This window comes from Psittacula echo, assembly GCF_963264785.1.
Source record: "Psittacula echo genome assembly, chromosome: 1".
In the NCBI taxonomy this organism is placed as follows: Eukaryota; Metazoa; Chordata; class Aves; order Psittaciformes; family Psittacidae; genus Psittacula; species Psittacula echo.
This window is the reverse complement of record NC_137735.1, coordinates 72,941,527-72,954,941: the sequence shown is the minus strand read 5'-3', so window position 1 is coordinate 72,954,941 and position 13,415 is coordinate 72,941,527. Positions and strand designations below refer to the sequence as shown.

The window sequence follows — 13,415 nt, the reverse complement described above, 5'->3', positions numbered from 1 at the left end:
CCACCTCACTGGCTCTGTAAATGCAAGTGTCACCATCAGAGCCCCTCACATCCCAGGTCAGAAACTATGTGCTGGCCTGAACCCTAAGAATAACACCCCAGAAGAGCTCTACAGGACTCCTGCATTTCAGTGTGTGCAAAGCAAGGGTCTAAAACATTGGTAATTCTCTGCAGAAAAGTTTTACTTGTTGTTCCACTAGCAAGTTTTAATAGTGCTTTGCACTCATTAACCAAGACTGATGCTGGATCCAAGAGTTTAAAGAATCAAAGGACCAAATTCTGGCCTGAGGTAACTCATCTGAACTCTATTTGAATCAGTGGAGCTGCTTTACAGCCTCAAGAACAGGGACTAAAGCGCACGTCGGGATCACTTCACAATACCTGTTTTCTCACAAATGACTTTGTGTTTTCACGTCTGCCTTCCCCGCACTAGGCAAAGGTAACTGCCACAGCAACGCTAAGTAATGGTTTGTAGGAGGCCTTAGTTCAAGCAGCGCTTGTGTTAGAAAGGGGGTCTGAGAGTTGTGGTCCCCGTGACTGTAGTTCCCTTCAAGCATGATATTTGCAGAACAGCTACATTTGCCACCATGCCTCAGTGACCTAATTGCTGCTGTTACCAACATATTGAATGTAAAACTATGTAAACAGTGTGACAGTATGACAGCCATTCCTGCTTACTGACCTGTGGAAAAGACTTTTTGGCAACTGCTGGAGGCCACTGTGGTCACTGTAAAGCAGACCAGGCAATGCCCACATTTTGAGCTTTATCCTCAGCTGATACAAGCATGCACAACACAGTTATATTGAAGAGATACCACTGAAAAGGCCTCGGTCTTTTTTTAACTGCACCGAACTCTTCTTAGGTACTGAAGTTGGAGAGGAAGTGACAGAAAAAAAACAAACTAGAAAAAATAACCTGCCTTTCACAATTTAACAACTAAGCCTATTTCTGTGGCTTGTAGCTTTCAAACACTCCAGCTGGTTAAAGATCAACTATCTAAGGTAGTTTGCTGAGGACAGTAGGCAAATTTCCTACTACAAAATTAAATCAGAGAATCACAGAATGGTTTGGGTTGGAAGGGACCTTAAAGCTCATCCAGTTCCAATGCCCTGCCATGGGCAGGGACACCTTCCACTAGACCGGGTTGCTCCAAGCCCTGTCCAACCTGGCCTTGAACACCAGTGAGTGATACTTGCTTGTCCTTCCCTGTTGCCCACTGCTATCTTGTCTCTCTTGTGATCATTTGAAAGGCTGTTCCCCTCAATCATTCTGTTTAATTGTGGCAATTTGATCTGGCTAGCGGGACACTTGAGCAGCAGTGCGCTCTTTGCCTGATTGCTCAGCTATGAAATGTATCAGAAAGAAAAGAATGTGCTTTTTTCTGAGCCAGCAGGGAAAAGTGTTCTGAAAAGCCCTATATGAAAAGGTGAGGAAGGAGAAAACAGGTAACTTTGTTGTACAATTCTAAATGTTTTAATAACCAGATGTTATAAAAAGGATTAGAACAGACCACCAAACTATATTCACCTTGGCCAGCAAAGTATGCAATGCAGGAAATAGTAACTCAGCTTACCAGGGACTGAAAGATGTACCTAAGGTACACTCAGTAAGATTTTCAGTTCCCTGAAATGCAGAGAAGCTTTTATTCTGCCTTATTCTGGCTTCAGCACAATGAAGTGTGAAGTATCCACAAGCTTCTTCATAACACACCAGTTGCAGACCTGAGGTCTACAGGAACGAACACACGTCTGGGTCTGTTGTCCTGGAAATGAATAGGCAAAACAGGCCCAGCGATGTAGCAAGGAATGGCCAGAAAGAGAGGAACTGGCTTTAGGAATAGCCTTTTAAACAACTGGGATATGAGCAGCCCTGTTAAAGAAGCAGATTAAGGTTAATGTTTGAATACTGCCATTGGGGGCCCCTGAGCTGAGGAGGAGACAAACAAAATGCAGGTAGAGAGCATCAATGAAAAATTACCTTTAACAATTGTCTCCCAAACAAGGATTGTCTGAGGGAACAGGCACAGCATTTACTTATCACTACAGTTCATTCAGTCATCCTCTGCCTCTGCCCTACTGTAAATCCATGAGCAAGGAAGCAGAAAATTCACAACTTCACATGTCTCTCCTACTGCAGGTTCCTTCCTGATGTCAGCAGGATGTTTGCCCAGGAGTGAAAGGCAGACTGTGGTCCTTATAATAACTTCTCTGATACTGGTTATTTATTTGTAACCATTAATATCCATTAATATTAATTATCTTTGTCAAATAGGTGATTTTTCTCATCTATTTATTTTAGTGTTTCCTCTTATACTGAATTTCCTCTGATTTTCACTTCCTATTCCCTTCACTGAAACTATTACCTTTTCTTCTGTTAAACTGATCAGCAGGCTGATGAATAACACATCAGTTATTCAGCTTTGCAAATGGCATTCCAAGAGAAATGACACATCATTGCATCAGCCTGTCTACAGACCTAACAAGGTGTTGTAACATCAATTTTTGCTTAGTAACACAAGTAGAGGCTCGCTCTGCTGCCACTGGTACTAAAAGCTTACCTTTGTCCTGAAATAAAAAACAAGATTAAGTAGTAACCTGAGTATGCTACGTGGGCTACACAAGTGTGCAGAGTGGGTTGAATGTATTCTGTTGCTCCTCTGATGGTCTTGCTACAATACATCTGAATAAAACCCATCTGTGCTTTCTGTCCGTCGTCTTGTCTGGTAACACATAACATTGCTACATAGAGCTCCTGGGTTTTAATTTGGAAAAACAAACAACCAAACCTTCAAAAACATGATGACCTTGAATATGCTTTGGAAAGAGCCAAGCCACATCCACCAAGCAGACTTTGCTATTGTTTGCATATGACTTTTAAGGGGTAAAGTCCCTGTCAGTCTGAGTTTGTGTCACTCCCTAAGCAAGAGCTCTCATGATACTGAAATCACAGACTAAAAATTCAAGTCACAAATGACTGGTCCAGGAGTTTTCAGTTGCTGGTATTTGCAGCAAGCAGCCCTAATCCACTTCAACTAAAACTTTACAGACAATTTACAAAAAATTAGCATCTCAAGCACTCCAAAAATTATTTCTTTTCAGATGATATAGTACTGCAAAACATCATCTTCTTGGCTGCACAACAAAAACCAATCTGAAGTGTGAGGCATGCTAGTGCTTCCTTTACCAGTCTTAATGGTTAAACTCATTACGTCTGGGGGAAAGATAATCTGCACATCCTGTAGCTTTACCTCAAGCCTGGTTTGCAAACCTGTGTTTGTTCGCATTTCATCACAGAGGTATGCTGCCTGCCCAGCAGTACCCCCCTAACTGAGATGAAGGTGCCACGTGGACAGGTTCTCACTGAGCTGCTTCTCTTAATTTGTTTCTTTTGCATCTTGCCTCGTTTGATTTCATATTGTTGGAAGCTTTTATTTAATGCAGAAGCTCACTTTCCCCTCGCTGCTTTCCTCTTTCTCACCATTCTTCTCTGGGATCCTTCTTTTATCCCTTCTCATCCACTTTTCCTCTAGCACTGGAGATAAAAATCTTTGTCTTCTACCTTGTCTGGAGGCCACCTTTGGCGGCATGGAGAGAATTCAGAGCAGCTTAAGACCTACTGCCCACAAAGCAGTCAGGACCTCACCTCTCTGTTCTTTTGCTGCTTTCATGCCAGAACTGCGGGGTCAGCTGGGACTGTGTCCAGTTACCTGAACTGAAGGCTGGGCTTTTAGCTCCTAATTGCAATTTTCCAGTTCAAAATTTATGGATTGTCACTGAGCTTTAAACATGCACAAAGGGCTTAAAGTACCTTAGCAAGTATGCTAATGTAACACTTCTTAAAGTTAAGGTGTTTGATCTTTCTAGTAGTGATAAAATGAAATCATGAAAGGCTCTGAACCAAATTTTCCTCAAACTCACTATAGTACTCCAAATGAGCAAAACATCAAATACTTTTGCATACTCATTAAAAAGGAGAAGAAAAGGTGAAAAGGTCTTGGGAACTTCAAAATAGTGGAGACAGAAACTATTACATTACACTATGAAGTGTAATTTTGGAACATAAAAGACTGCTGTCTGTTGATTTTTGCAGAGGTGGATCACCTCCTCTTTCAGTAACTCATCAACCGTAACAAGAACAATGTGATGGATGCCCACTGGGGTTGCTCGGCCGCTCACAGTTCCTTCTGCATGTGAAAAACTAGTCAAGGAAAGTAAAATGTTGCTTGTGTTCTCTTTCAGCTTGAAGAAAGAGGCCTCAAAGATTTCTAAGGTTCTGTTATTCAGGGACCTCCCAAGGAAATATTAGGAAGTGCTGAATTTTGGCCTGGCTATGACACTGCTGAGCTTGAGTATATCATTCCCCTGTGTATAAAGACATCTATGCATATACACATGTATACATATATGTGCATCTGTGCACGTATGTTTATGTGTGTGTGCATACATATCCAGGCAGAGAGAGTGCTTATTGAATCCTGGTGTCTTGTTTAAGACATAAGGAACCAACCTTCCCAATGTACTTTTCTCAGTTTGAAGGCTGCTAAAGGCAGCACGGGCAGGGTTTGGTCTCCACCACAGGAATGTCACTAATGAAAATATCCAAGTGAAATGGAGAGGAGGTCTGGGGTGAAACGCCTGCAACGGGACTCCAGGCTTTGTTTGTCTATCCTTTTCTCTTTCCTTTTCTTTTTACGTTTCAAGTGGGCAGATCAAATGCCAGAAACAATTCTCAATTCACACTAAACAGAACCAGTTATTTTACTAGTTCATTTCAGTAAAAAGGAAACTAAACTGTGGCAAAAGGATTCTATTTTCACAATTTTGCTAAGTTAGTTTGAATTAAGCATTTTGTTCAGTCAATAGAGTTGTACTACAATCTACATAGGTTTACATAAAAAAAATTTACCAATGGCTACACAAAGTATATAACAGTTCTGTATATGAATATTCAGAATTTGTCCTAAGTTCATTGTCAGCTCCTAAAAGTACTTTAGGTAAATAATAGAACACAGCCAGCAAAAGCACGATATACACTCCAGAGAGCAGCAGGGTATCTGAGCTGTTGGTACCTGCCCTATTTGGACAACACTGCCCACATGTTTCTTGTTCCAACTTAGCAACCCAAGCTGACACCTTCTGCTTGGCTAATGACAGCTCCTCAGCAATGCTGATCTTGACCCAAATTCCCTTCTAAGTGTGCAAATTCAGGACAGAGCACTCCATAAAGTGATACCAGCTATCACATAACTGACACAGCAAAAACTGTTGGGACATGCACACAGTAAAAAACATAAAAGAAACATCTCTATAAAAGTCTTTAATGTCCCCAGTTCCAGATTCAGATATCTCTGATTCAAAATGTATATCAAGATTCAGGTTCTATGTCCTGACCCCCAAAAAAACACAGTTATTTTTCATGTTGATGCAGAACATGTGAGGTGTGAGATACAACTCATTCAGTGATATCACAAAGGCTGTGGCTCAAAAGGTGCAGCTGAAATAGCTGCTCTTCCCCTAGATCATATCCTGAGAACAATATTGTTCAGACTACTCTCAGTCAGTGCAGCCACTCTGTCACTCACCTGCATGAAACAACTCCGAATCTTGCAGAGGCCAGTGAAAATCTTCTGCTGTCGCAACAACAGTGATAACATGCAGCAAATGAGGCAAGAGCTAGGTACAGAACTCCCACCCTTTCACAGGGAGCCCCCAGCACTTTGAGGGAAGATGGGACTGCTTGTAAATCACTGAACAGGCATTCCTGGATTGTCATGTGGCAGGGGAGCAGTGGAAGAAAGCTGGGTAAGTGTTTCACATGCTTGGAGGTATCACTGACAAAGGAGTCATAGATATGTTGCCTGAGACAAACAAATATTTGCTTGGGCTCATGCCTGTGTGCTTAAAACAAGGATTTTGCCAAGACCAGGCCAAGTCAGAGGCTTTCAGCTGGAGATGTGAGGGGAATGACTGTGATACCCTGCAAAGGCAGGAGAGAGGGCGGGAAGGAGTGTGGATCTTGCCTACCTGCGGACGACTAGCTTCAGTTTCCTGTAGGACCCTTTCACCAGGGAGATGGCCTCTCTCCTGGAACTGCTCAGTTCCACCTCATTGATGTTCACCACTTCATCACCAGCCTGCAGCTTGGAAGGCAGGGAGTCTGCTTTACCTCCCTCTTCGATCTGCACAGGAAAGTGAGGAGAAAGAAATGGTGAGACATGCCTGCCACAGTTCGACCACATGCACAGCTGAGTCTGTATTTCTATTGAAGGAAATGGATCTATCAGCCCTAGACTCAGCTCTCTGACTAAGAAATATTGTCTCCCTTTGCCAGCCAGCTTCTTCAAAGGTCCATGCTTGCCTCTCCTACGTTTCTTATGGATGGAAGCAGGGGATCAGCAGCCAAATTAATCATGCCAAGAAGCACTGATTTGAATAAGCCTGAAAAGTCTTTGGTATTTGGAAGCAGTAAATGCCAGCACAACCACCATGGAGCATTTCCTGATGAGAGCACCCAGGCACAAGCCCAAGGGCAAAGCTGAGATTAGAAGAGCTTGGATGTGATGGTTTTGTTGAAGCCCCTTTTCATGCTATAGCTGGCTGATCAACAAACATCAGCTTCTTACTTAGTGGCCAGCTACAAGGCAGATGCACATAGGCATATGTAGTCTATGGCATGCAGCACCTCTGTAGGGATTTAAAGGAAGTAGAAAATTACTTTAATTTTAGGACAAAGTAAGCAGGCTGCTCAAAGCTATGTAGTGGCAAAGGTAGAAGGAGAATCCTAGGGCACTTAGTTTTGTTTGCTCCTTCAGAAGGATAATCTCTTCCTTCAGGCCTTCACCTTCCCAGATATCTTATTGAGACACCGAAATGTATCTGAATCGGATTAAGACCCTGAGCCAGCCAGGGGAAGGGCTGTTCTTTGCAGGGATACCATTTCCTGAGCAGTGAAATTGCACACACACTGCTGGAAGTTACTTTATTTGAAGTCATGCCAGGCAACGTGTAATTCAGCCGTAACCCAGACATGCAACTCAGCAGATGTAGATGTTTACCTGAACATTAGTTTCAGTGTTGAATGGTGATTCCTCACAGGCAAAGCCAGTATGTTCTCCTGAACAATAATATTCCAGCCCACACACCTTCTAAAACCCAAAATCTAACTTTCACAAACATTAGTTAACAAATTCTCTGAGTCCCCCCACAAAGGCAGGTAAAAATCTCTGTCACTCATGCTACCAGGAAATCATTCCACTGATGAATGATTTTTTTCTTTTCTTCTTAAGAATGAATAAAACCACAGGAATGAGGCTTCATATAAAGAGCCTTGTATCACAATTACCAGGAAGGGTGAGATGAAACATTAGATCTTGCTGCATCATAAATAAATATCAAACTGAAAATGCAGTATTGCTCCAGGTGGTTGCTCCTGTAGAGGAAAAGAGGTTGGTATTGTTTCCATGGAATACAATAGAGCAGGACACTTTGGGTTAGATTAACTTGTGATACTGTCAATAGCAGGGTTTTTTTGGTTTTGTTTCATTATGTTAGATCACATACAATAGAGAAAAGGCATTCCTGGAAAAATATCTCCTGTAACAAATAGCAACTACTTCAAAGGCTGAGACACCCATCAGAAGCATTTGTATTAACTTCTGTCTTGATGAACCCTGACCTTAAAAAATCAACAAAATCCTGCTTTATCCTCTAGTAATCCATATTGTATTTATATTCTAGTTTCTATTATATTTATAGTCTAGTTTTTTTCACTTCACTGCTTTAAGGTTCTCTTTGCAATCACATGAGCTAGACATTTCTTTTTCTCCTCTCTTTTACTGAAAATTTGGGTTCTTCCATAATCATCTTTATAAGTAATGTGAAATTGAAGACTTTTAGGCAAGACTCAACCCTACAATAGTTCTGATGAGGTTGTTAATATTCTAAGCAGCCCTGAAAGAAATCTTTCTTCAAATCCTGAGGTGTTTCAGATTCTGCCAGTGTCAAAGGCTCTTAAACTGCAGCTTGCAGGGCCACATAGCAGCCATAGAGCCCTAGTAAAGAATGTCTTTAAGGAGAGTTTACTAGCATGAGTACAGAGTCACCTGCAAGTAATTCCAGAGGCCAAGAATGATCTGCTTTGTTCCTGCGTGCTTAAACTATCCACAGAGACCTAAACCAAGACCCACATCTTTGTGCTTAGATTCTTTTGATGGCAGCATCGAAACCATATTACCTACATACCTAGAGAGAATATCAATGGAGATATGGATTGATCTTCCATTCTTTACACAGTTACCTCATCTGTTAATAATCTGTTAGCCTCTCATGTGCCTATTACTTTGGTACAGTTGTGTCATCTATTTGGCTGGAGTTCCCTGGATTCAAATTCCTTAAAGTTCCTGGAGGAAAACATTTACAAGAGGCCTGTGACCTGGCACTGCCATTCAGAGTCCAAAGACTCCCAGGTTTCCAACAAAAGTCCAGAAACAAGGCACTATCTCACATGCTCCACATTCATTTCTTCTCTCTGAATGCCTCAAAAAATATTTGTGTTTAAGGAGTGGTGACATTGCAAGAAAAGGACTGAATGATTCAAACAAAACCAGCTGCACTATAAACACAAAGCTCTATCTCTACCCAGTGCAACAATTACCAACAAAGTAAACAAACCTCAGCATACATGGAACCTATTTACATGAACACCTGCTTCACTGGGCAAGACTGAACAAAGCCAAGGATGGGACTGTGCTGGCTCTGTGATGCACGGAGCAGTTAAGGATGGAAGATCCTGCAAAGCAGACTGCCGTGGTTTAAACCCAGGCCGTAAATTAGAACCACGCAGTCTACTTCCCCCCCCACCTTTCTTCCCTCCGCTCCTGGAGGGACGGGGAGGAGAATCAAAAGAATGCAACTCCCACGGGTTGAGATAAGAACAGTTTAATAACTAAGGTATAACACAAATCACTACTGCTACCACCAATAATAATAATGATAAATTAAATAACAAGGGAAGAGAACACAACACCTCACCAACCGATACCTCGCCTCCACCCCGCAGCGTTCCAATCCTTCCGGGCAACTCTCAGTTCTACCTCCTGGGCATGACGTGCTGTGGTATGGAATACCTCTTTGGCTAGTTTGGGTCAGGTGTCCTGTCCCTGATTCCTCCCGGATTCTCCTCCTCCCTGGCAGAGCATGAGACTCACAAAGTCCTTGGTCAGGGTAAACATTCTGACCAGCAACTGAAAACATCGGCTTTATCAGTATTATTCCCAGGACAAAAGTCAAAAACACAGCGCTGCACCAGCTACTAAGAAGTAGAAAAAATGACTGCTACTGCTAAACCAGGACACAGACAAATAACACAAGAGCAGGCCACTTCTGCATGTGGTTACCATCTCTGAGCAGCCATCTCACGCTGCAGACCAGGTCCCGAGTGAGAGGAAATGAGAAGGCAACTTTTCAGATCTTCCCTGAAGCTCAAGTGGTTCTAAGTGCTGTCATGCAGCAAGGGCAGAGCCAGAAAAACAGCCTATTGTTTTAAGTGTGCAGGTTGTGCTGGAGTAGTTCAAGCAGTCACAGCATTGTCAAAACCACCCTCAACAGTCACTTGCATAAAAAATTTAATCAACAGCCAGTAAGACCTCTTTGGTTTATTTGAGCTGAGAAAAACAAGGTGATATGCAGCCAGCAAACTTTGTGGGTGTAAAAGGAGTCAGTTAGAGCCTGCCAATGACTTAAGTTTTTTTCTTTTGGACTGGACTGAGCCAACTGCTCTGTCAAGTTGAGTAATGAAGGAGTTATGCTGGAGGAATACCTAAAAACTAGGCTGGTTTTGGACTTCATGCACTGGGCTAAATCTTAGGGGGCCAGATTCAATGGCTGGTCTTAAGTGCAGCTGCCCAGACACTGCCACATGTGGAGAACCCCTCTTCTTGAAACCAGCAGGAGCATCTGTACAGCAGAACGTTTGCTCATAGCATAAAGATACTTGGTTTCTGTGGCTCAGCTTCTCACCTGTAAAATGGACACTATCCTTACAGCCTTTCTCTGTCCCGTCAATTTAACGTGTGAGCTCTCTGTGGGTGATGATGATCCACATCTTGGCTCTCATTCCAGGGGCTGCCTCTGCGAATTCCTGTCTCACAGGCCCTGACCTTGGGGAGAGTCCGTGACACATAGAACCATGCAACAGGGAAGTATCCCCTTCCAGATGGTGTCCCACCAACCATCTACATGATGTGAAACCATCTACTTCCTGTGAAATCTCATAAAATTTATGAGACTTCAGCGTCTCCCCGATACACACCACTTTCCTTCTGTTTTCCACAAACATACTTAGCTGGTTCTTTCGGAAGCAGAGACCAAGATCTTCTCTGCCAAGCTGGCCTCTCCTGAAATACACCCACTTCAGAATGCCTCAATAGTCTCCTCAGGCTGACACAAACTCAAGTCCCTTCAGTTGTCTTTGCTGCAGTAAAGCCTTCCATGCCCACTGCACTTTCTTGAAAATCCCAAAGGCCACCCCTGGTCCTACTTTGCATTAACACTCCAGTCCATTTTCTTGCATTAGAGGAGGCTTCTTGTCATTCAATAGATCCTGCAGCAGACTTTGAACCCATCTGTTCTCCTTTTTTTTGGCTTACTGTAAAAGCAAGAAGTTGCTTAAGCAGATCACCAAGGATACATAAGACTTACTACTACTGTCTTTTGTTTGGTTCGCTATGGTTACTGTAGGTTCAGAGAATGCTGTCTAACTGAGACCCCTTCTTGAGTATTTTAAAGACGTTTTCTTTATTTATTCCTTTTTTCCCTTTCTTTGAGGAGCTTTTGTAACAACAAATTCTCTGTAGCTTTTAAGATGGATTATTCCATCTTTGTGTCCTTCATGTTGTGAATGGTGTGATTCCTAAACTGTAAACCTGCTGAAGATTCTTCATAAAAAAAAGCAAGCAAGCAAATATGTATGCACATTGTATGTAGTTGTACAAGGGAAAGCTGTACCACACAGCAACTCCTGAGGGACACCAGGAGGTGCTCTGGAAAAAACACGCATAGCTGGGTGTTCTCAGAAACAGCAGCAATTGCAGTGGCAAATGACTGTCCTTTTCGTGTCAGATATTATAATGATGGGCAGTGAAGCATCACAAATGAACTGCTGGAGATGGCTGTCCAGAATTCCTGAGCTGCCAAAAAAGATTTTATAGGAAGTGACAGGGTGAGAGAGGATGAAGTTTTACTTCATGAAAGAATTGAGAGAGGAGGTTTCCATTACTTGCCCAGAAGCAGCATTACAGAAAGGTGTTCTCTGCTTTAGACCTCTTGTTTTCACATATTTTACTGGAATCACTTTAATTCTTTCCAGTGGAACAATGCATTTCCAGGGAATCTGTGGCTCATCTCTTCCTCACGAGGCCATTAGCACTGGTACAACTTAGGGGAAAGGGTTAAACCAGCTGTGCATCGGAGAGAAAAAATGGGAAAGCTGTGACAGACTCATCAGTCAAGGTTTTAACCACTTCTCGGTGCCCAGGCTGGAGCACCAAACAGGTTAAGACTGGGGTCTTTAATTTACCTGTCCACTATTAGGTGTAACACACACACACAGCAGCATCCAGTAAGAGCAGTGCACACACTTGCTCAGTAAACTCATTGAGTAGCTGTTTGATTCAGGCTTCATGTTGGAAACGCAGATTTTTAAGACCCTGTGGAGTTCAACAAGGGTTCTCAATCCTAAAGCTCAAGTTGCAGAGCTGCTGTATGACTTGAGAATATGCTGCTCTCCTCATTCAGAGTTAAAACTGTGTTGCAACCTGGAGCAGAGAGTGTTTCCCATGCAACAGACAGAAATTCCTCCCCATTGTCCCCAATTCCTTTGTCAGAGAGACAGACCAGTTAAGATAATTCAATCAAAAAATAGTTAAGTCAAAGGTCTCCCCCTGGAGCCATGTCTCTGCTGGATTTCCCCATCCCTGATGCAGACATGCATCTCCAAAGAATTCAGCTATTGACATTTACTCCAAGCAAAAGAAAGTGTTTCCAAATTATTGTTTCATTCTGCGGGGAAGCAAGGAAGGGATTTTTTCTCATGGTGCTCTGGATCGTTCTACAGTAGCATTTCTGCTCCCAGTTACAAAGCAGAGTGATGCAGAGACTAATTTATGCTGGGCAGTCACACAGGATTCACAAGGAATGAATCCACCTTGAGAGGCTGAACTTCATTCAGTAGAAGAACTAGTTAAACTACACAGTTTGAAGGGTTAGCAGGGCTAGGAAATCCTTCTGGAACTTCCAAAAAAATAATTTGTTATCTAACACAGGCCAAATAACATTTTTCTCCAACACTCAGCCTGAAACAGTTAATGAACATACTTACTTAGCTTAGAGCAAGAAACCTAGGAAGAACTCCAGCCCCTACCATTCACAACTTCTGGCATCCCCAGGCTTATTTTCCAGATACTACATCAGAGGAGCACCACTGTAAATCTAGTCACCACATTGGCAGTGACCAGCTCTGATTTTAACGCTGTGGCTGAGAAACTCAGCAGCATTTGAGCCTGTACAGAGAAGATGCATGAACTCAGGCTATTCCAGGCTGTACCAGATAGCTCACAGCCTTTTTTGAAGTGTGTGTGTCTGCAGACAAACAGATTGATTTATTTCCTACCTGTCAGGACAACGTCAGCTCTCCTGCCCCTCCACTGAATTCATCATCTCATGCTCTATGGAAATACATAATACGGTGCCTTGATTTTCAGAACTGCTCATGGCTTTTTTTCAGAGGAGGGATTTCAGGTGAGCAAGTTGTATTTACCCAAACCGGAATCTGTCCAGAATGCTGAGGGAAAATGGTATAAAGCCTCTGATACAAAGGGGACCAGGACCTCACCTTTAATAGGTATTCCCAAAAGCCAAAATGAAGCATATGCAGCAGCAGCAAGGTATTGCCTGCTCCCCACCAAGTGCTATAGATCCAGATGGAAATCTGCTCTCCCTTGATGACTGAGCACCACCCCTTCTCTACAGTCCTTTCTCTCCCTGCCTGCACCTGCACTACCCCAGGACAGCAGCAGTATCCCTGACCCTATGCCTAGCTGCACACTTGGCTGTCTCCTCCTCAGAGGAAAACCCAGGCAGCAGCAGAGGAGTAACCAAACTGCTTTTCTCTAGTCTCCAAACGTGGATGATCTGGAAAGGACAACGATCTTTTCCAGTATAATTTACCGAGGGCAAGCACCAAAGCAAGGTGGCTGTGGGCATCAAAGCAGCAATTCAGCTGCAGAAATGCCACTGTGATCCATGTAGGATGGATGCAAGTTACTGACAAGTGGGGAGGATTCAAGGTCATTCCTAGGACTCCCACGAAGGCTCCAACACTTCCACGCCTTTCCATTTCCTGCATGATTGTTTCCTGTC

At 43.0% G+C, this 13,415-nt stretch overlaps 1 protein-coding gene across 1 annotated transcript in view; it reads right to left on the bottom strand.

Moving 5' to 3' along the window:
• Positions 1 to 13,415, bottom strand: part of SHROOM3 (shroom family member 3) — a gene marked incomplete at both ends in the record, with an annotated part of 140,274 nt that overhangs the window by 91,939 nt on the left and 34,920 nt on the right. Inside the window, one exon of the mRNA XM_080638933.1 lies at positions 6,024 to 6,178. Within this exon, the coding sequence (XP_080495059.1) occupies positions 6,024 to 6,178 (155 nt within the window). The remainder of the gene's footprint in view (positions 1 to 6,023; positions 6,179 to 13,415) is intronic.